Here is a 20,032-nt window from a genome sequence, read left to right as displayed (position 1 = left end):
AACGAGCACGAAAAGGAACCTCCCTCAAACTTACAAGTGTTCAATCTCACAATTTCTTCTCCCTGCATAAAAGACAGCCTTCCAACTGGCCCTCTTCGCCTCATACTCCTTTTGCGTATTTATCCTCTCTGCTTGATCCTGAGCCCGCAGCTTATATTTTGGCAGCTCCCGAATCACACTCTCCACCTGCCTCATAACCCTTTTGGCAATCCTCCCTATATTAACCTTCTTAGCTTCATCATGGGGTAACTGTCTTGTCACCATACTGATTACAAGACTTGATATCTCGGCTTTCAAGAGTTTCTGTGCTGGTGTTCCTGCTTCTTTGGCTGGATTTTCGAGGAAGGGTGAAAAGTCGGGATCGTCGAGTATCAGTGGTTGTGTGGTGTCTGCTTCTACGGATTCGAAGATTGTGTATTCCGGTTGTGGGAAACGACGTCTAAAGATGATAAGGTGGTTGAATAAAAGTGGATGAACGTATATTGAAATCCGTAGATGGATTGCTTCTAGCTCTCCAAGTTCAAAAGCTTACTGATCCACTGCCAACATAGCATCCTTGACAGGCCAAGCAGCAACCCTACACCAAAAGCATAGCATCAATTACCTCATTTAATCGAATTACAACCAGTAAATCACATACTCTTCAGCAGCAGCCTTCCGCCTCGCACTCCCAGACATTTTATCATCGACAACATGTACAAGCGTTCTTGCTGTATCATTCACATCTTCTTGAACAATAGAGTACAGCAATGCATCAATCTCTTTCAATTCAGCTGCCTTCTTCTCCTTAGTGAGGGTTGATTCAGTGGCGTTTCGCTTCCGGCGTCCATCTTCTGAGGCTGGTTTTGGTTTGCCTTTTAATGATGGATCCTTGTCGGCTCGTTTGCGTTTCTTGCTGGTAGGCTTGGGTTGTGGTTGTAGTGGTTCGGCGTATTGAGACTGTTGGAGCCCGTCTTCCTCTGCGTCGTCGTGGTCTGCCATTCTTGACGGGTTTGATGTTTGGTGCAGAAAAAGAAGACAGTAATTTGGACTCTTAACATTCAGTCTACAACTCGGCTTCTAAAGATTAAATTAATTGCTTTCACGTTCAAACAATTATCTCGCCATACGATAACTGAATATTTCTGAGTCGGTGACTGTGCCTTTGTAATTATTACATAATCACGGTCTAAATCATTTTAGTGTAGGCGCCTGGCAAGATCAACCAAACACCATACATCGTGACACTTGGAATCTCGTACAGGGCACAGAACCACTGTTACACATAGCAATCGTCATCATAACATATTGGAAATTGATAGAAGCCGTCTGAAATCACATTCCGAAGACGTCTGGGTCTTGTATTGAGTTTTGAGCTTTCAAGTTGAAGTCCTCTTGCAAATTGCCGCTGAGGTGGTCGCTTTGGGAGGCGATATCGGTGCGTATTTTGGCATTCCATGCGATCGTAGTCTTTTTTTATCCTATTTCATTCCTATATGACTGACCAAACCCGAAATCAACTTTTGCAGGCTTCCCGAACTATGGACTCTGCTCGAAGAAAGGCAGCGAAAGGAGATTGAAAGGGAAAACAAGACTCGTTTGGGGAAGTCAACGCAAGATCCTTACTCTGGTGTGTACAAGCTCTCTTTGTTTTGGTGTTTTGGTCATGTTTCGAATAGCAACTACATCAATTATTTAGGACTGGACCAATATCTTCACACACTACTATGGCCCTACTTGGCTCGTCTTCGAGAAGTGGAATTCGTCTTTGTCGAAGAAATCGCTGCTGGAACGCTGATTGAACAACCTCAATCAATCACTTCCAAGAAGGCAAAGAAACCCAAAAGGCCAAGGTGACTGTTACTGTATATTGTTGCTATCGTGCTTCCTCCCTTGATTCGCGACGCAATGCACTCATTCATCACATTTTTGGCGCATAGGTTCAACACAAGGCAGAGCCAGGTCCACCAAAGCCTAAATTTGGCAACATGACTCTGGCTCAATTAGAGGAGGGCTATGGTGACCGACTTTACTTGAAAGCCAATGATTCTTCTCGACGACGTACTCTTCACGGAGATCTTGTACGTCATTATGCATTGCGGTGGCCTTTTTTTGCTGCACAGCACACTTATTACCAATCCTATTCTACGAAATAGTCACATAGGTCTGAAAAACTCACGAATGGTCCATTACATGCTATCATGACTATCATTGTCGGAAGTCGTGAAAAAGGTGTTTTTCAGTCAGATATTACAAAACCTACTGGTACTGATCCTCAATCTATGCATTTTTACACCGAAGTTGGAATTGGAAAGTAGATCTTGTAAGCACACTACTATTCTGCACGTCTAATGATACATCTCGAATGTGAAATCTATCGTTTAAACAAGTCACTTTTGTGTCATTGAAAATCTCTGACTCTGCCAAATCCGTCTTACAGGGTTAAGTTTCCTACTGCTCACAACGCTGCGCGCACTCACATATGTCCATACTCGATTTGCAGACGACTGCCTTAGCTATCGTGACTTTAAGGTAATGCAAACCGGTGGGAATCTGGCCTTGGACGATGAACCTACTTCTCGTAATCCAAACGACTCTTCAACATTTCCAACTCAGAATGAAGGCCCAAGACAGGTCTTTACCGTATGATGAAGTCAGAAATGCCGTAGTAAGGCTTCACTTTTTCTAAGCTCAGTCAAAAATTGCAGTTCTTTTGCTCACCCTGTCTTCTTTTCCTTCTTATCTGCTAGGTTACAGCTTTGAGTGTTGATCCTCCAGAAGGCCGCTGGTTCTCTCGGTCGACTGCAACACTGGAGAAAAGTGGTTATCTTGTCGTAGCTGGAAATGGCGAATCATCAGTCAAATGTCTTCAAGGCATCAAACCATTCCATGGCACTGGAGTCAATACGAAACCAAAGTATCTAGCCAAACAGGAACCTCAGAATGATGATGAGATTGTTGGACCTGGTAGTTGTCTAGCCGATGTGCCATTTGACCAGCAGATTGTGGACTTGATTGCATTGACTGGAGATCGTGGAATCACTCAAGCTGTAAGCGAAATTCAATTATTTATTTCGTGTTTTTTTTTTTGGTTGACTCCGGATGTCATTTTCGGTCAAATACTTCTTTTTCTTCTGACTTTCTTTGTTTTGTCGCTAATATAATATTTCCATTTTAGAGCCTTGAAAAGTCACTATCTGGTGCCCCTTCTTGAGTTGTGTATCGCTCGCTTCTACGTGCTCTCAGAGCCGAAGATAGCGCTCCGGCAACCCCTGGCATCTGTAGGATTTTCTGAACGCTTGGGACGAGAACGTCGCTACTGATATTACTCTGGCGGATATTTATGATCAGTTTCCTGAAGACAAAAAGTCTCGCGGCCCAACTGATCATCGAAAGCCAAAGGAAAAGCCATCGCAGGATTCAACCAACAATCGTCCATTTTCTGAGTGTGGTTTCAGTTTGCCTTTTGAGTCTCGTCTGATGGCTTACATTTCCTTGTGGTGGGGTTGTGTGGGCTTTGTGCAAAAAAAGCAGCAAAAAAACGCGAGAAGTTGTGAACAAACACGTTCATACCACGTTTATATACAATTATGTGTATGATCAAGGTACCTACACAATGACTACAATTACTTGTTATGAGTATTACTACAATGTAAAATGTTTACAATTCGCGTCCATCTTATTCTCGTCACAAGAATCCACTAACGGACACTCGTTAACTTTCGTTACAGAGTCAATTAGCTTCAAAGTCTAAAGCATAATAACTCTGGCACCCTTGAAATCACCTATAGGGTGCGAACTGACTCCAGGAGTTGCGATAAAGCAAAGATTCTAAGCGAAAAAACGGTTATGTCAGCGATTGCATATGTACATAAGGGCATCATAAGGGCATCACGCTCACCACTGGTATACCAAGCTGATCTGCTACCCATTTGAGTGAATCCGGCTCAAACTTTCCACGAACCAGCACCAAATCTACCTTGATCTTTGGGTATACGTGATCAAGAATCTGTTTGTGGTTGAACTGGTTACGATTTGACTTCCATTACAGAACCGAAGCAACAGAAACTCACATAAATGTTAAACTCGAGTGATGGTGGTATGGTGGCTTCATCTTCAAACATGTGAACCACCTTCATATGTGCAGTTGCTGACTCGTTTGTATCCATGTACCGAAGAGCCTTGTTCAAAACATGAATCTCGTCATGATTGGTAAAGAAGGCACTAGATGAAGCAACAGAGCTGGTTAGGTCCGTTGCTATTCAGTGTTTACATCATGTTTTTTTTGTTCCGGTATATTCGACAAAATTATACATTCTAATGTCAACTCACACTGGCTGATTCCTCACTGCTTGAATATACCGAATCAAACGAGACGAGTAGGCCTCAATCCGAGCATCCTTTGTTCTCTCCAGTAAGAAGAGGATGATCTTGGCTATGGCGACCCGCCTCGAGACAATCCAGAAGCAAAGCACTATAGTACACCACATTCCAAAAAAGACAACGACAGCTGAAGTGTTTTGCACAGCGGTACCGACTATCGCGGTTATTAGAATGGCGAGTCCTAAGAGTACTGTATGAAGCGATGCATCTACTGTTCGTGGTAGTCTGCCTCTCTGATATTTGAGAAACAGATTTGCCATGGTTGATAATAGCAACACCATTAAGAATGACATTGCGAATACTAGAGATAATATCGTCATGTCTCCGTTGGATATCAGGAATAATGTTCCACATATCAAGAAGAATCCAATTGATATAGCTGGATAGCCTCCAAAGGGCGGCATCTTTTTAGTAGCTGCTCGTGGCAACAGTCCATCGCCTGCGAGATGATGTGCTAAGCCTCCAATACCAACAAATGAGGTAAGAACTCCTCCACAAAGCACTATAATTGCATCCAAAGAGACCTTTGGCGGTAAAGAATTTGTTTTAGCATATAGATTGGCGAGCAAAATATAAGATGGACATACCAAAAAGCCAAGCTGACTTGACACTGCTGATGCCACTGCACTCAAAACCGTCGAAGGATTCTGTACAACGACGTCCCTGGGCAGCACACATAAAGTCAGGAATGTGAGTAGTGGTGGGAAGAAGAGCGAGAGATACGTCATATTCCGCAATGTCAATGGAAAGACGCCTGGAGCTTGATCTTCTATGTAGTTTCCAGACGTTTCAAAGCCTGTGCTAGACAAGAAGGCGACTGCCCATCCGAATAGGATATCTCTAGCAATGTTGCCTGATGGTGCAGGTGAGTTCCAATTGTCTAAGAGTACACCAAACCCGTGTCCTGATGCCATGAATACGATTGACCTTGAAGAGCCAAATATGAGCGAGATGATATTGCAATGAAAAATGAAATATTTCTGAAGCTGAACTTACAGGATAATGATTCCCAACATGGTCAAAATGTGTAGAATGAATATACTCAGAGCGAGCCCTGAAGACTCTCGTAATCCAATAGCAGTTATGATACAAAACACGACCAATATCAGCGGCACAATCCAAGCACTCTGTACGGTGCTGGTCATAGTCATCAAATAGGACGCAGCTGATGCCGCACTGACTACTGCTGTTGTTGTATAGTCCATTGCGAGGACTCCAGCAGCCCATATAGCCGATAGTTTACTCATTGATACAAGCGTAGAATACATTGCTCCGTTAAGGGGCAGAGCTTCTCCTATTTCAGCTAGTACGTATCGTAGTGGTATGAGTGAGAGTCCGGAGAGAAACATACAGATCGGTGCGTATTGGCCGGACACTGTGATGGCGAGTCCAACAGAGAAGAAGACACTGCTGGTAAGATCATTTGCTGCGATAGCTGTGGCGTGCCACATGCCTAGCTTCTTTGGTAGTGGTTCTGTTTGTGGGAAGGCTGTGGGAATCTCGAGTCTTATTGTCTGTCCCCATCTACAACAAAAGAGAGAAGTTGATTAGCAAGCTTGCTTTATTTCGAAATGAGATATGAAAACATCAAGAGTTGCCCGTGAGATTTCATTGCGAGCAAATGTTTGATGAATGACGATGATGCACAACAAGGGTTGATGCAGCAGTGATCCAAACAGATCCATAGCTACACCACGGTCCTAGTACGTACCCCGCGAATTCCCAGTCGTCTCTCAAGAAGCGAGAAGGCTGGCCATGAAGAGAGATCTTGACATGGTGCTGAGAATCCAGTGAATCAGATGGCGAGTCCAGTGAAGCACCTGAGCCTAACAGAGGGACCTTTGAGCCGCACTCATTGCAGCTGATGACCCCTTTTCTTAGCACAGATCTGCTCATAGATACATTCGCAATTGTTGACTGTGGGTTTTTTCTTCTTGTCGGTTCTGAACGTGGTTGGATGAAGCCTTCCGTCTCTCCCAATGAGCAGATCACGTTGAATGTCGAGAATAAAATGCTTTAATTATAGATGATGATGGTTTCCAGCCACTCGAATGCTTGAAAGTTCGAGCTTTTTGGTAGAAATGAAAACGAGATCTTAGAACGTGTTTTCTACTCGAGTACGCTATGAAGGTGTTACATTATCACAAGACCTTTCATTTAAATACAATCTTTGGGATTTAAGCGTGACTTTCGTCCCAACCGGTCTCCAATTCACAGTTTGCCAACATTCATCTTCGACTTTTTTTCAAACCACAAATTGCAACAACAACAATCAATTTCAATCATGGCAGACGGTATGTACACAAGTGGAATGTGCTTTTTATTACTGCATATAGTCCGCTTTTATAAGCCTACAAGTCGTCTATGTTTGTTCTGTAAAGCTTGAAAAAAAAAATCTGGAACTGACACTTTTGAACAATGTCGACTAGCTACAAAGAAGACCGCAAAGCCCAAAAAGATGACTTTGCAAGAGCTTCATGCTTCAGAAGGTATCCCACTTTTAACCACCATCTCTCGAATTCAACACCCCATTGCTTGTGAACATTCTTCTAATTTTTTTTCTTCTTGTTTAGAATTCTCAAGCTGGGCTGATGATGTTCCTGATCTCCCAACTGCACGTACGTGGAATCTCCTACTGCAATTTACAATTCATGATCGCTGACTTATTTTTCGGATAAATAGCATCCAGAGATCCTGATGCAGGTTAGCTCCGTGCTGAACAAACAGCTGCATCCAAACCTTACGCATCTCTCCGTCTATATATTCTAGCACAAGGAGGCCGTCCTCAACGAGGTGCTTTCGGCGACAACAGATCAGGTGGTGGATTTGGAGGAGGTGGAGGAGGTTTTGATCGAGATCGAGGTAGTGGTGGTGGTGGTGCTTTTGGCTCTAGAGACAGAGGCGACAGAGGTGATCGAGGTACATGCATTCGTTATTAAGAACCGGACTTGTCGATGCACTAGGCATCGGGCTTTTTTTCATCTTCTACACCATTATTCACACTCTTTCTTATGTAGAGGACCGTGGTGAACGAATCCCTCGTGGTCCCATGCCTAGTGATTCCAATGAATGGCGTGGCCAACGTGCAGCTGGTGGAACTTCCGTATTCGAAAACCGTAGACAGCCTCCTTCCTCTTCCTCATACGAACAGCGTGATTCTCGACAACCCCGGTCCACTTTTGGTAGCAGTGGCGGTGGTGGTGACAGAGACAGAGCACCTCCTCGACAAGAAAGAACTGGCCCCAGAGTCTTCCCATCTCGTCCTCCATTCACTGCATATATCGGCAATCTATCATTCGATTGTACTGAAGAAGCTATTGCCGACTTTTTCAGTGGTCTAAATATCTCCTCTATTCGCTTATTAAAGGGTGAAGATGGTAGACTGAAAGGGTTTGCTTATATTGAATTCGGTGATCTCGAATCATTGGAAAACTCTATGAATGCTGATGGATTTGAGTTTTTGGGAAGGAATGTTCGTATGGATGTTGCAGAGTCAAGTAAGTTGTAGTCGTGATATAAGAGTCTACTTCGACAATTCTGAGCAAGCAAAATCTCTCATATTTCTGCTTTGCTCAAATCCTACGACCCCTCGTCTCATCATCTTTTGGATTTCAATTTTAGAGGATACTGGTCGAGATGTTCCATCTTCCGGCTGGAGAGATACTGCTCGCCCGGTTGTAGGTCCACCACCAGCACGAGAATCTGCTTTTGGCGGTGATCGTCCTGCTAGAGAGCAAAGAGAACCACGAGAGCCAAGAGCTGCTGCACCACGTCCTGCATCCCCAGGTTGATATACGCCTTTGGCTTTCTCGTTTTTGTTTCGTGCATATTCGAATACTTACCACCACCCAACCCAACATAGATAAAGTAGAACGCGAAATCCCCAAGGAAAGGCACAGACTAGTCCTCAAACCACGAGAAGCCCCTACTCCAGCCGACCATTCCCCAATCACACCAGACGTATCCGATGTATATCAAAAATCCGCAAAATCTAATCCATTCGGTGCTGCCAAGGCCATCGACGTAGTCGAAGCCGATAAAAAAGTAGAGGAACGTCGTAAACATCGAGAAGAAGAAGCCAAAAAAGCCAAAGAGGTTGAAGACGCTGCTAAAAAAGTCGCTGACGAAAAGAAAAAAGCAGATGACGTATCTAGACGTGAAAAAGAAACCCAAAAGAAGGCAGAAGCATTCTCATACGCTGCTGCCGCTGCTGATGTCGCTGCTGTTGGAAGCGGAAGCACGGAATCTAGTAATGGTCCAAGTGCTGCTGATCTGAAAGCCGCTGCTAAAGCTGAAGCCGAAGCTGAAAGGACAGATAATCTAGTTTTTGCTACTGCTTCAGAAGCTGATCGCAAACGAAAAGATAATCTCGTATCTGCAACTGCACCAGCTGGAGATCGAAAACCAAGAGGTGGGAATCTGAAATGAAAAGGTCAATGACCATTGTCTGACTCTGTTTCTTTTTGTCTACTAGAAATCGAATTCGACCCCATGTCCATATTCATTAGAAACATTCCTGATGGTTTACCATTACATGAGCTCGCTAGACTGTTTGAAGACTATGGTCACGTCAAGCATGCGGACATTATTGCTGACAAGGTATGCTTACTGATGATTTAGTGTCCTTTTTTGCTCTGTCTGGAATCATAAATCATTAATCATTACCCGCGCTGTCACTCTCTCTTCACACAGGGCTTTGGATTTGTCGTGTTTGCAGAGAAGGAATCAGCAGCAAAAGTCATTGGCATGACATTCACTCTGGATTCACCCAATGGTGAAAAGGTTGAATTGAAGGCCGAAGCTCGTCGTTTACAAGCACCTAGAGACAGTCATCGTGCTCGTGGAGGTCACCCTACGGGTGTGCGACCACAATCTGGTGCTTCTGCTCGACCTGCTACTGCTGCTTCTCACGATTCAGAGTCAGCACCTGCTTCTACAAGTTGGAGACGACCTGCTGCAAATGATGATGGGTCATCTCGTGCTCGTGGTGGTGGTGCACGGTATGTTGTGGCGACGATTGTTGTAATTTGTGTTGAAACCATTTTCCCATGGACTAATTGCGGTTGTTTTTTTGGCGGTAGTGGTCGAGGTGGTCCTGTTAGCAGTGATCGCGGTCGAGGTGCTCCAGCATCCAGAGGTGGATATGCTGCTTCAACTGGTCGTGGTGCAGCAGCCGCTCCCAAAGTCAATGGTCAAAAACCTCATGAGCCAGCAGCGCCAATTCTTGTAGAACAGCCTGCTGCAGTCCCAACCAAAAATATATATGATCTGTTGTCCGAGGTAAGAATATGCAGCCAGCAAATTTTGGGTTGTGTTTGTTGGTGATCATGGACTCCACTTTTGACTCAACTTTTTTCGTTTTGTATAACAGGACTGATTACACCGAAAACAGTACATAATGTAACAGGCGCTTTTGGGATCTTTTTTTAGATAAACTGTCAGTTTGAAAACGAGATTACGGACGTGGCTTTGGCGACTGACATTGATGGTGTATTTCGCGAACGCAAAGCGTATGATATGTATTCATTCAAAATTGTCCCATTTAAAGAATTCTATCGCATGGTTACTAGTTCTTCAGCTGCACTGGGATGTATTGCCACCTAATGAACAACAAGAAAAAGTTAAATCCACATAATCACGTCATATGCCATAACACGTCCTTGAGACTTTTGCATCCTTACCGTAGCATCGAAATCGGCCTTGGTTGCACCTATGACACGTGAGTGTTGTAAGTATTCAATCCACCCACACAAAAAAACCGGACTTGAAGCATTCACAACAGTCCTCATTGAGACTCACCCATCTTGACAGCAACAGCAAACCCTTGCAAGATCTCGTCTGAAGCCTTTCCAACAATATGCAGTCCAACGACCTTTTCTTCAGGTCCAGCACATACTAGTTTGTATGCCGTTGGTGGTTTGAAATCTGTATTGAATGTTGTGTGTTTCGTTAGCGTAATGCACAAAAAACGAGGAGAGAGTAGTGTTAATGGTGTGTACCTAACAATCCATAATGCATGTTTGTGAATCGTGCTTGATAAATCTTTATCTTGTCGTTGCCGTACTTGTGGCGTGCTTCTTCTTCGGTCAAGCCTATAGTTACGAGCAAGGCCACGGTTAGTCGCAATGAAAGTCGACATTCCCTCATTAAGATTGTTGGTTTGTTTCTGTGTACTTACCGACACTACCAGCAGTAGGATGTGAAAAGATGACTGAAGGGATGTTGGTATAATCCAGCTTGGAGTTTGGTTTGCCACCAAAGAGTCGGTCTGATAGACGACGGCCAGCGGCAATAGCAACTGGAAAGACGTAGAACGTTGCAAGTGAGCAAAAGAGGGCACATAGGATTGACAGATTCAAGTAAGTTATCACGAATACCAACCTGGAGTCAACATGGCAACACCACAAACATCACCCAAAGCATATACGTTAGGAACATTAGTCGCTTGCCACTCATCACTAATCAGATATCCATGATCATTAAGCTTTGTCCCAACATTCTCCAACCCCAATTCTTCAACATTGGCGGCACGTCCAACAGCGAAAATAATATCCTCGAATCCCTCTAATATAGTATCAGTATTCTTTTCAGAGTCATGGACGGTAAGACGCAGATTCTTGTTTTCTTCAGTTCCCAAGTTTTCAGTCTTGACTACTTGAGAGTTGATAACTATTTTGATACCGGCACGTTTGTATTCGTCCATGAGGGTTTTGTGGATGATGGAATCGAATGAGCGGAGGAAATCAGAGTGGCGGATGAAGAGAGTAACGTCTGCGCCCAAGGCGTGGAAGATGCCGGTTAGTTCTACAGCGATATATCCGGCCCCGACGACAGCGACCTGTAACATAAAGTGGCGTAAGTCGAGTGCAAATTGAAGAATGATCATCGTATGTTAGGGAATTCATTCTCATTGAGCATGCCCGACAGAAAGGTCCACTAGTCGAAAATTTAAATGCCACTTATACTGACCTTCTTTGGCATCTCATCCATCGCGAAGAACCCATCACTAGTTATACCCCACTTCTGAGCACCTTCCAATGGTGGTATCGTAGCTCTCGAACCCGTTGCAATCAAGACATGTTTACCCTCATACAGCTTGCCTTCAACCTCAACCACACGTTCAGAGACAAAACGAGCATGTCCAGTTATAGTTTCGACCTTGTCTTTGACGAGATTGGTAGCGTATATGCCATTTAGACGACGAATGTATGCTTCACGTTTGTTTTTCACGAGATTCCAAGAGAATTTGTTGATTGTGACATCAAACCCGTAGCCAGCTGCTTCGTGGAGTGATTCAGCGATGGAAGCTGCAGTCCACATGATCTTTTTAGGGACACAGCCTCTGTTGACACATGTTCCTCCCATTCGATCTAACGTAAGTATTCTGTTAGTAATTGGTTGTGAGATGCAGTATGTCGCGGTGTTTGCAACAGTGATTGTTGTAGTTCAATGTTTGAATTCACGATCAAAAAGTAAGATCATTCGAGCAATAAACAACAAATAACAGATACGTCTCCGCCAAGCAGTAATGTGATCCATACCATATTCAACAATGGCGACACTTGCACCAAAACTGGCGGCTCTTCTAGCACTAGCAAGCCCTCCGGAACCGCCTCCGATCACCAGATAGTCGAATGTCTTTGTGATGTTCTTTGCATCGATAGGAATGGCCGGCATTTTGCTTGGATGAGCTTGCAGATTTGAATTAATGGAGCTAGTAGACAGATGCTGGCTGAGACTACTTAAACGGAATACAGGTGAGTTGGCCAGTGCTATGGATCTACGTGCGATGGACGGCAAGCTCATTCAAAAACGATTGGCTATGTCCTTGTTTGGAGTTGAGCTAGTTTTGTTGTTGACTTTGAAATCACGAAAATCACGAAGAATCTAATCATCCATGGCTATTACGTAGATTAAAAATGGGAGTCAGGAACTTGATCCCGCATCTGAAACGATATGCACCTTCGAGCTTGAAAGAAGTTAGCCTATCACACTTTGCTCACCAACCATTGGCTATTGACGGTACCCTTTTCGCGTATCAGGCTCTCTATACCTCATATAAACGTGGTGGCCGTGATCATGAAAGTGAAGAACAAATGTCGGATGCTGCTCTGATACTACGTGGTATTTACTATGTCGCTCGGAAACTCACATTCCATAACGTCCAGCCTCTTTTCATCTTTGATGGGCCCGGAACTGGTAAGAACTAACATGATGTACGTATATATGTGACTTCTCACATGCTACTATTTGCTAGGTGTGAGATCAATCGTGAAAGCTGTAGAACGTGAACGGCGACGAGAACGTCGTAAAGAGCTCCTTTCGGCCATCGAAAGTGAAGAGCAACGACATGATCGACTAGATCATCTAAATGATCTGCTCAATATCATGTCACATCTGTCGTCTTCGCAACTAGATTACGTAACAGCTGATTTGGAAACTGCTGCCGCCTTGATGACCGATGAAGAAGCCACTAGTATACAGCCACCACCTGATAAACCGTCTAGACCACCGCCAGAAACCGCCGCAAAAGACATTGAACACGTAAAGAATATGTTGGAAGCCCATGTTGACAACCTATTGAAGATTCAATCAGCAGATGATGAATCTAGGCCTGTAAAAAGTGCCGCTAGAGAAGAATTAGCATTGATTGAAGCTATAAAGCAAGAAGGGGCGTTGAATCCTGAGCACATCATACATCTTCAGGTACTGATTTCTACCGCAAAAAAAACAGAGATCTGCGCCATCATCAGGACGTGTCTCACATCTTTACTCTCCACATTAGTTGTTACAAAAGCACCACCTTACACGGCAGGACAAACTACGTTCACGTATAGCTCAAGTGACGCCAAATCTCGTCAAACAGGCAGCCCATTTGCTTGATTTGATGAACATCTCACACTATACGATTGAAAAGGATGATTATGAGGGAGAAATGGTTTGTGCATCACTGGCATCGCATGGTCTGGTATCTGCAACCTTGACAGAAGATACAGACGCTATTGTGGCTGGAGATGGACTTGTGATTCAGAAGCTGGGAAGGAATATTCTGGATAAAGATCTCGTAACTGTAGTTGATCCTCAGCTAGCGAGAGATGGCTTGCAATTGTCTCGCTCACAGGTATGGGACAGATCAAACTTTGAATTTCGTTGTGTGCAACCAAAACAAAAAACCGTATTTGCTGAAGTATGCCCAACTAGTTTGTAGACTTGTGTATACTTATGGGAACAGACTTTTCTTCTACAATTGAAGGAATCGGTCCTGTTCGCGCTTTCGGGTTGATTCAAAAATTTGGTAGGCATACCTATTTCTTTACTTGACTTGTTCACAAACATGTACTCACCTACCATGTTTGAAATGCTTCAATAGGCTCGATTGAAAACATTCTTAAAAACCAGCCAAAGCTTGTTACTGGTGATACTTTCCTGCCAGAGATTGCTCGAGGCGTATTCACAAGACAATACGTCCCAGACGACAACCTCATATCCCTCGCTGAGAAGACAAGGACTCATGTCAAACAGGTTGATGATACTGCTGCATTAAGGTATTTGAATGAACAAGGAGTTATGGACGTCGGATATGGCAGAGCGGAGGGTGATGGTGGTGTTCGGTTGGAAAAGTTTCCTGGTGAATAGTGGATGTGGTTGCATGTTGTACATATTGTATTATTCAAAATATAGACATTATTTTCCTCAAAAGCTTACAGTAGAGCTTTTTCGGTTGGTTGCATGTTCAGCAGCCAGCTTAAGCGACATACCACTTTTGAAACGCAGTTTACAGCAGGCAAAGGAAGACAGCATGAACTAATTCTACTCATACCTCTTAGAAAAAGCACCTCAGCTCGACATTTGAATTGTCGTTTATGTCTCTTTTCACGACACAACTCCTGACAATCAAAAAATCCAAGAAACTTGACGAATTGCCGCAAGTAACGAGAAACAAGGACCATGTGGTGGTAAGCACTATCTCCACATAGTAAAAGCATCACTTATACACTAATCATACTGCCTGTGGTCTAGATCTAGCGAGATAAGTGCAGGAATCTAAATCCAGATCTGCAAAACCAGAATAAAATGCAAAACAGTAACAACAAGGTCACCTCATTCACTGGAAGCATTCTTATCATGACGAGCAGACCACTCTCTAGTGGTGGTAGTTAGAGTGGCTATCGCTGACGATCTCTGAGATGTCGAGACCTCACATTGGATGTACATGGATTATACTAGTAATGAGCATTTTGGTGCGCACCTCCCAATAGATCAAGTCAAGCCAAGTACGGTGCTGACTTTGATTGTGCTCTATCCAAACAACTCTCTAGTATTCTAACATTGTATCTTAACCTTCATGACTTTATATAGGAAGGCCGACAGTTCATTTCCACAATATCAAGACACTCGTATACTCAAATCACGCAGCCAGAGTCACTACGCTCTAGTGGTGGTAATCAGTGAGATTATCGCTGAGATCCCTGAGACATAAAGCTGTTGAGACGCAGAGCCTCCACGATTTTCACTAGTGTGGAAGCCTGATTACGCAATTGCAAGGACGTTCTCTGGTAAAGTGCGTTTGTGCCTTCACTTTCATAAGTATCAAAATGTCACAAACCTTATCCCTCCTCGTTCCAAGGAAGACCGAACCAAGATACTCAAATCATGCAACCAGAATGAGTACCCTCACGTGGTGGTGGTTAAAGTGGTTATTCCTGATGATCTCCGAGATGTATTGGTGTTCATGACGCAATGGAAGCCAAATCAATCTACACAGCTTCTCACGCAACTGCCGTAGACTGGAAACCATCAGTAAAAGTAGTATTGTTTTATAAGACTAAGCTTGGATTATTTAGAGGCAGAAAGGCAAGAAAGGAAGTCGAAATGGCTGGTCTTGCAGCCCTTGTCAACTCTCGTGAAAAGAAGACGGCCTCGCGTTTTCTCCCAAGTAGTTAAGTGGTTGAGAGGTAAAAAGTGAATACTCCAACTCTTCTATATCAATTTTTGGACGTGATTCTTACTCGTTTTGGTACACCTCATGTAATGGTCGCATTGGCAACTTTTGTTGGTAGTGTATAATTTCTTGTTTTTTATTAATACAGCACCATTTACTATCATTTACAATGTAATTCGAATGCTAAGATCGCGTCCTGTAAACCCCTCCAAATGTCGCGTATAAATTCTGGACAATTCACACCAATGACCAACGTGACGAATTTTGGCAAAGCTCCGACAAACCTTGATCAATCGGTGAGCTAATAGTGTCGATCTGGAGACTAGTCATGGCTGCCAATTCAGACATTCCTTCTTCTGCTGGCCTTCTGCCTCATCTTGATGTCTCTGGTTGGGTGTGTGATGGTGATCTCCAAAAGCTGCTCAACCAAGACGAAACTGGTAACTGCGACTTGGCTTCAAGTGTAGATTCGATATAGACTGACTCTATTTCATAATTAGGCGACTCTGCGCTGTCGTATGTGGTCATGAGTCCCCCGACATCAACAAAAACCAGTCCCTCTGCACAAAAGTGCACACTACATATATGCATGCCACTAAATTATGTCATGAATCTACGTAAGATGGTGGTAATATCTTCTACACGGGTATTGGAAGTCTTTTCAGAGGACAATTATGTGTCAACTGTGCAAGGGCAGCTGGTTGACGAGAGTGATGACGATGAGGAACCAGTGTTTTCAGCCGTATTGCCTATTGAGCTTACTACACACAAGCTCTCGATACGTGTACGTCACGTTTACATGGTCAGATACTTTGACTTCTCCAGACTTCTCATCTCGCTTACTTTATACTAGTTCCCAAGCATACGCCCCCTAAACAATAAAGCCACACCTTCACTGACATTGTATGCAGTGTCGCTCAAATATGATGCTTCTCCAAGTACAGCTGTAAGTTCGCAGCGCATCAAGATCACATTCAAACACAGCCCTAACAAAGCACTTTACATTGCAACAGGACCCAAGAGACTTGCACTCAATGGACATCTCTCTAATGAAAATGATGGAATCTCTGAGAGTAAACGCAGCACCAGCACCAATAATACAACCAGCACTCGCACCCGAAACAGTAGCTCTACTAAAGCAGGATATGATGATGGAACTGGATAAGAGGATTGATCGTTTACAGCGACGCATAGATGAACGGTTCGATCGACTTGAAGCCATGCTGATGGGCTCACGGTTGCAGACGTCGAATGGGGTCGGAAGCTCACGTTTGAATGGGTCAAAGGATGTAGTGGCACCAAATGGCGCAAGTAGTTTGAGAGAAGATGCTCTCACGTACGGCTTTGATTGAAACAGTATTGTAGTTTTAGAATATCGTACATAACACGCACGTAATCACAAGCCCGTTGGGTGTAATCCAATCTACATACGCCAGCTTGGAATCTGGGTTCTATGGATCTATTGCGAAACGAGTGAATCTGACGCGAAAAATCCCGAACGAGTTGAAACTCTGTTAGTCTCTTCCATTCCAAAAAGCAGCCAATAGCGATGCCACCCAAGCAGAACTCGAACAAGAACATAGAGAGCGAGGAAGTGCTTCAAGCCATCGTCGTAGCAGATTCATTCAATAATCGCTTCCAACCGCTTACACAGGACGAGCCTCGAGTAAGCTTTCATCCTTTTTGTTGATTTTTTCGTGTGCATCAAGACACGTCACATTATATTTTCCTTGACGTGTTTGACCTGTTCAAATAGTGCTTACTACCGCTAGTAAACGTACCTCTGCTCGAATACACGTTGGAATTCTTGGCTGTTGGCGGTGTCCAAGAAATCTATGTTTTGACCTGTGCTCATGCAGACAAGATTAAAGACTACATAAGGTTTGTTGAGATCAAGTTCCCATCTATTTTACGTATATTTGTATAATACATTGATTCTGACTGTCTTACAATCTCGCATCACCAGAAAATCGAAATGGAATCGAGCACCGACAAAAATCACAACTGTCGAAACATTGGGATTGAGAAGCATGGGTGATGCATTAAGAGAAGTCGATCGTAAAGGGCTTGTCAAGTCGGATTTCATACTGATTAGTGGTGATGTCGTCTCAAACATGAGTTTGGAGAAGGCTCTTGCCACGCACAAGGCTCGACGTGCTAAAGACAAGAATTCTATTATGACTATGGTAAGCAATTAAATCAGATCGTTGGAAATTGAATTCAAGCGAGGTTTTCATGGGCTTTTTTTTGTCGTGAAGGTGGTCAAGCAAGCTAGTGCCAACCATCGCTCAAGGCAAGTTCAACGTAAACCAATATCCGTAAACTGTTGATCTGACCCCTCTTTCATGATATAACAGGGCACGAGGAGAAGAAGCACTCTTCATCATTGACGCCAAAACACACGAATGTGTCCATTACGAACCACTAGAAGTATACCCACCAAAATCAAAAATCGAGCTAGAATTAGAATGGTTTCAGAAACACCCTGATTTACAAGTTCGTAACGACTTGATTGACTGTCAGATTGATATATGCTCTCTTGATGTGAGATTCAGAACCATCTATACCATTGGCTTTTGCGAGTTCTGATTTTCTTGAAACTACTTTTAGGTCCCAGCTCTATTTCAAGAAAACTTTGATTATCAGCACATCAGGACGGATTTCGTTCGTGGTGTCTTGGAATCAGATGTTTTGACGTCGACCATACATTGCTATGTGTTGGAAGATGAGTATGCTGCTCGTGTGAGGAGTACTCATTCATATGATTCTGTGAGGTAAGGAATGCGCGTTTACCAGTTGTCTGGTCAGATGACTCGCGTCGCAGCCGAAACCTGATTCCTCCACTTTGTACAATTTTTTTCAGCAAGGACATTATTGGGAGATGGGCCTATCCAATGGTACCTGACAGCAACATCGCTGATGATACACTGTATTACATGTCGAGGCGACATGTGTACTTGGAAAACCCAGTCTTCTTGACCAGGTATGGCAAGTCTTCGTCCGCTTCTTTTTTTCCTTGTGTCTCAAGAGCCATCTCTTGTCCATTCTTGATTCTAGATCTGCAGTTCTATCATCCAGAGTCTGTGTCGGCTCTCACACGAGCGTAGAATCTGACACCAACGTATCAGAAAGTGTCATTGGTAGAAACTGCAAGATTGGAGAAAAAGTCACCATTGATGGATCTTATATATGGGACAATACTGAAATCAAGGCCAAATCAAGGATCCAGCAATGTATTATTGGAAGAGGAGTCAAGATACATGAGAATGTTATGATTTCAAGAGGATGCATTATTGGATCTGGGGTAAACAAATCAGTTGAATTACCTGCCAGGATCTCAACTTTTTCAAAAGCTCATCGTTTAACTTCGTGATTTTTAGGTGGAACTCGGACCCAATATTACTGTGCCACCATTCTCTAAATTATCCATACGGCCCTACTCGGAAGATCAGCCAACAGATGACGAGCTACTGATGGAAGGAATAGGGCCATGTGAGACACAATTTGGCCCATTATCCTCGGTTGTGGGTATTTTTTGCTGAAATCTTCTCTTTCTCAAGCATTCGATCGAAAAGTGGTTGGTACGAAAGGTAAAGGCTATCTATGGCCTTCTATACCATTTGAAAGCGATCTGGACGATCTGGATGCAAGGAATTATCCACTGACTGAGATGGGTATGCATATCCTATGCGAGTATGTGCAAAAAGAACTGGACAAGGACGACTCATACAAACTCTCTGTTGGAACAGGAAGGACATTTGATCCCAACTCGATCGAAGAAATGGATGATACCGAATCAGAAGACGACGAAAGTGACGACGATGGTGCAACAATGGGCACTGGTTTCGGATCAGATGATGAAGACAAAGAGTGGAAGACTGAAGCTGAAAAGACGTTGCAAAATGTCTTTGTATCTGGCCATACAGTTGATGACATAGCGACCGAATTGAACACTAATAAGTATGCTCACAACGCCACGTTTCACGACATTCGAGCATCTGTTATACCGTTTCTGGTTGGTCATGTCAACCTGTCGAATCACAGTGCTAGTGCCAAGGAGGTGAGGGATTAAGCGGCCACGTCAAACCATGAGGTATCCTTTTGTTGTTTTTTGCTTACACGTTTTTTTCGGGTAGCTCATGCAACAATGGGGTGCAAAACTCTTGGTGAGATATGCCAAGGTGCAAGAAGATCAAGTCGATTGTTTGGAAATCTTGCATGTAAGGTTTATTAGAAGCTTATAGGCGACCATTGAAAGGAAAAAAAATAACTGTGCTGTAACCGCTTTTATAGAGCTGTTGCGCTGAGAATGAAGCCACATACAAAGTATTTGCTGCTATGCTCAGATTATTCTATGAGCATGACATTGCTGAGGAAGATGCAGTCATGAAATGGCATGGTACTACTGCAAACACTACCGGAGCAATGGCTAAAGTGCGAGAGTTGGTACGTGCCCTGGTTTCCGGCATCCTGGCTTCTTCTTCCTAGGAGTTTTGTTTGAAGTTCCATACCACATTGTGTGAACTTCAGGACTAATGTTTCTGTGAACCCAATAGGCAGCACCACTGGTCAAATTCTTGCAGGAAGCTGATGAGGAGGACTCGGACGAAGAAGACAGCGATTAGACAATTTTTAATTGTATGTTTGCATATTTTCATAGATCACGTATATAGTTCGTTTCACTGGCGGCATCAATTTCGTGTTTGCGTCGCTTCAATTATCTCAGCT

At 43.6% G+C, this 20,032-nt stretch overlaps 5 protein-coding genes across 5 annotated transcripts; 3 read left to right on the top strand and 2 right to left on the bottom strand.

Annotated features, from left to right (window-relative positions):
* Window positions 1-3,729: 3,729 nt before the first annotated feature.
* SmJEL517_g04663 (uncharacterized protein) lies at window positions 3,730-6,258 on the bottom strand (the record flags this gene model as incomplete). Its single annotated transcript, XM_031170591.1, has 7 exons — window positions 3,730-3,810; window positions 3,881-3,988; window positions 4,053-4,203; window positions 4,312-4,886; window positions 4,950-5,289; window positions 5,359-5,886; window positions 6,074-6,258. The coding sequence occupies 7 exons, from the start codon at window positions 6,256-6,258 to the stop codon at window positions 3,730-3,732; spliced, it is 1,968 nt and encodes a 655-aa protein (XP_031023445.1).
* Window positions 6,259-6,646: 388 nt separating this feature from the next.
* On the top strand, window positions 6,647-9,739 carry SmJEL517_g04662 (uncharacterized protein; the record flags this gene model as incomplete). Its single annotated transcript, XM_031170590.1, has 12 exons — window positions 6,647-6,656; window positions 6,792-6,851; window positions 6,936-6,980; window positions 7,045-7,065; window positions 7,132-7,281; window positions 7,380-7,859; window positions 7,984-8,148; window positions 8,225-8,773; window positions 8,837-8,961; window positions 9,055-9,362; window positions 9,444-9,642; window positions 9,734-9,739. The coding sequence occupies 12 exons, from the start codon at window positions 6,647-6,649 to the stop codon at window positions 9,737-9,739; spliced, it is 2,118 nt and encodes a 705-aa protein (XP_031023446.1).
* Window positions 9,740-9,914: 175 nt separating this feature from the next.
* On the bottom strand, window positions 9,915-12,039 carry GLR1 (glutathione-disulfide reductase; the record flags this gene model as incomplete). The annotated part of the gene is made up of 8 exons (XM_031170589.1): window positions 9,915-9,962; window positions 10,044-10,072; window positions 10,162-10,287; window positions 10,362-10,454; window positions 10,541-10,660; window positions 10,744-11,200; window positions 11,332-11,732; window positions 11,904-12,039. The coding sequence occupies 8 exons, from the start codon at window positions 12,037-12,039 to the stop codon at window positions 9,915-9,917; spliced, it is 1,410 nt and encodes a 469-aa protein (XP_031023447.1).
* A 242-nt stretch (window positions 12,040-12,281) lies between these two features.
* SmJEL517_g04660 (uncharacterized protein) lies at window positions 12,282-13,998 on the top strand (the record flags this gene model as incomplete). Its single annotated transcript, XM_031170588.1, has 5 exons — window positions 12,282-12,561; window positions 12,620-13,068; window positions 13,148-13,483; window positions 13,564-13,657; window positions 13,733-13,998. The coding sequence occupies 5 exons, from the start codon at window positions 12,282-12,284 to the stop codon at window positions 13,996-13,998; spliced, it is 1,425 nt and encodes a 474-aa protein (XP_031023442.1).
* Window positions 13,999-15,632: 1,634 nt separating this feature from the next.
* On the top strand, window positions 15,633-19,929 carry SmJEL517_g04659 (uncharacterized protein; the record flags this gene model as incomplete). Its single annotated transcript, XM_031170587.1, has 18 exons — window positions 15,633-15,744; window positions 15,805-16,088; window positions 16,158-16,250; window positions 16,318-16,640; window positions 16,708-16,777; window positions 16,842-16,970; window positions 17,061-17,185; window positions 17,271-17,490; window positions 17,576-17,622; window positions 17,662-17,848; window positions 17,915-18,078; window positions 18,168-18,287; window positions 18,362-18,608; window positions 18,685-18,796; window positions 18,865-19,364; window positions 19,441-19,524; window positions 19,598-19,750; window positions 19,861-19,929. 18 exons carry the CDS (start codon window positions 15,633-15,635, stop codon window positions 19,927-19,929), a joined length of 3,039 nt encoding a protein of 1,012 aa, XP_031023474.1.
* Between the last annotated feature and the right edge of the window lie 103 nt (window positions 19,930-20,032).

Source organism: Synchytrium microbalum (genome assembly GCF_006535985.1).
Source record: "Synchytrium microbalum strain JEL517 chromosome Unknown SmJEL517_scf0033, whole genome shotgun sequence".
Taxonomy (NCBI): domain Eukaryota; kingdom Fungi; phylum Chytridiomycota; class Chytridiomycetes; order Synchytriales; family Synchytriaceae; genus Synchytrium; species Synchytrium microbalum.
Note: the sequence above shows the minus strand (reverse complement) of the source record. Positions and strands in the feature narration are given on the sequence as shown.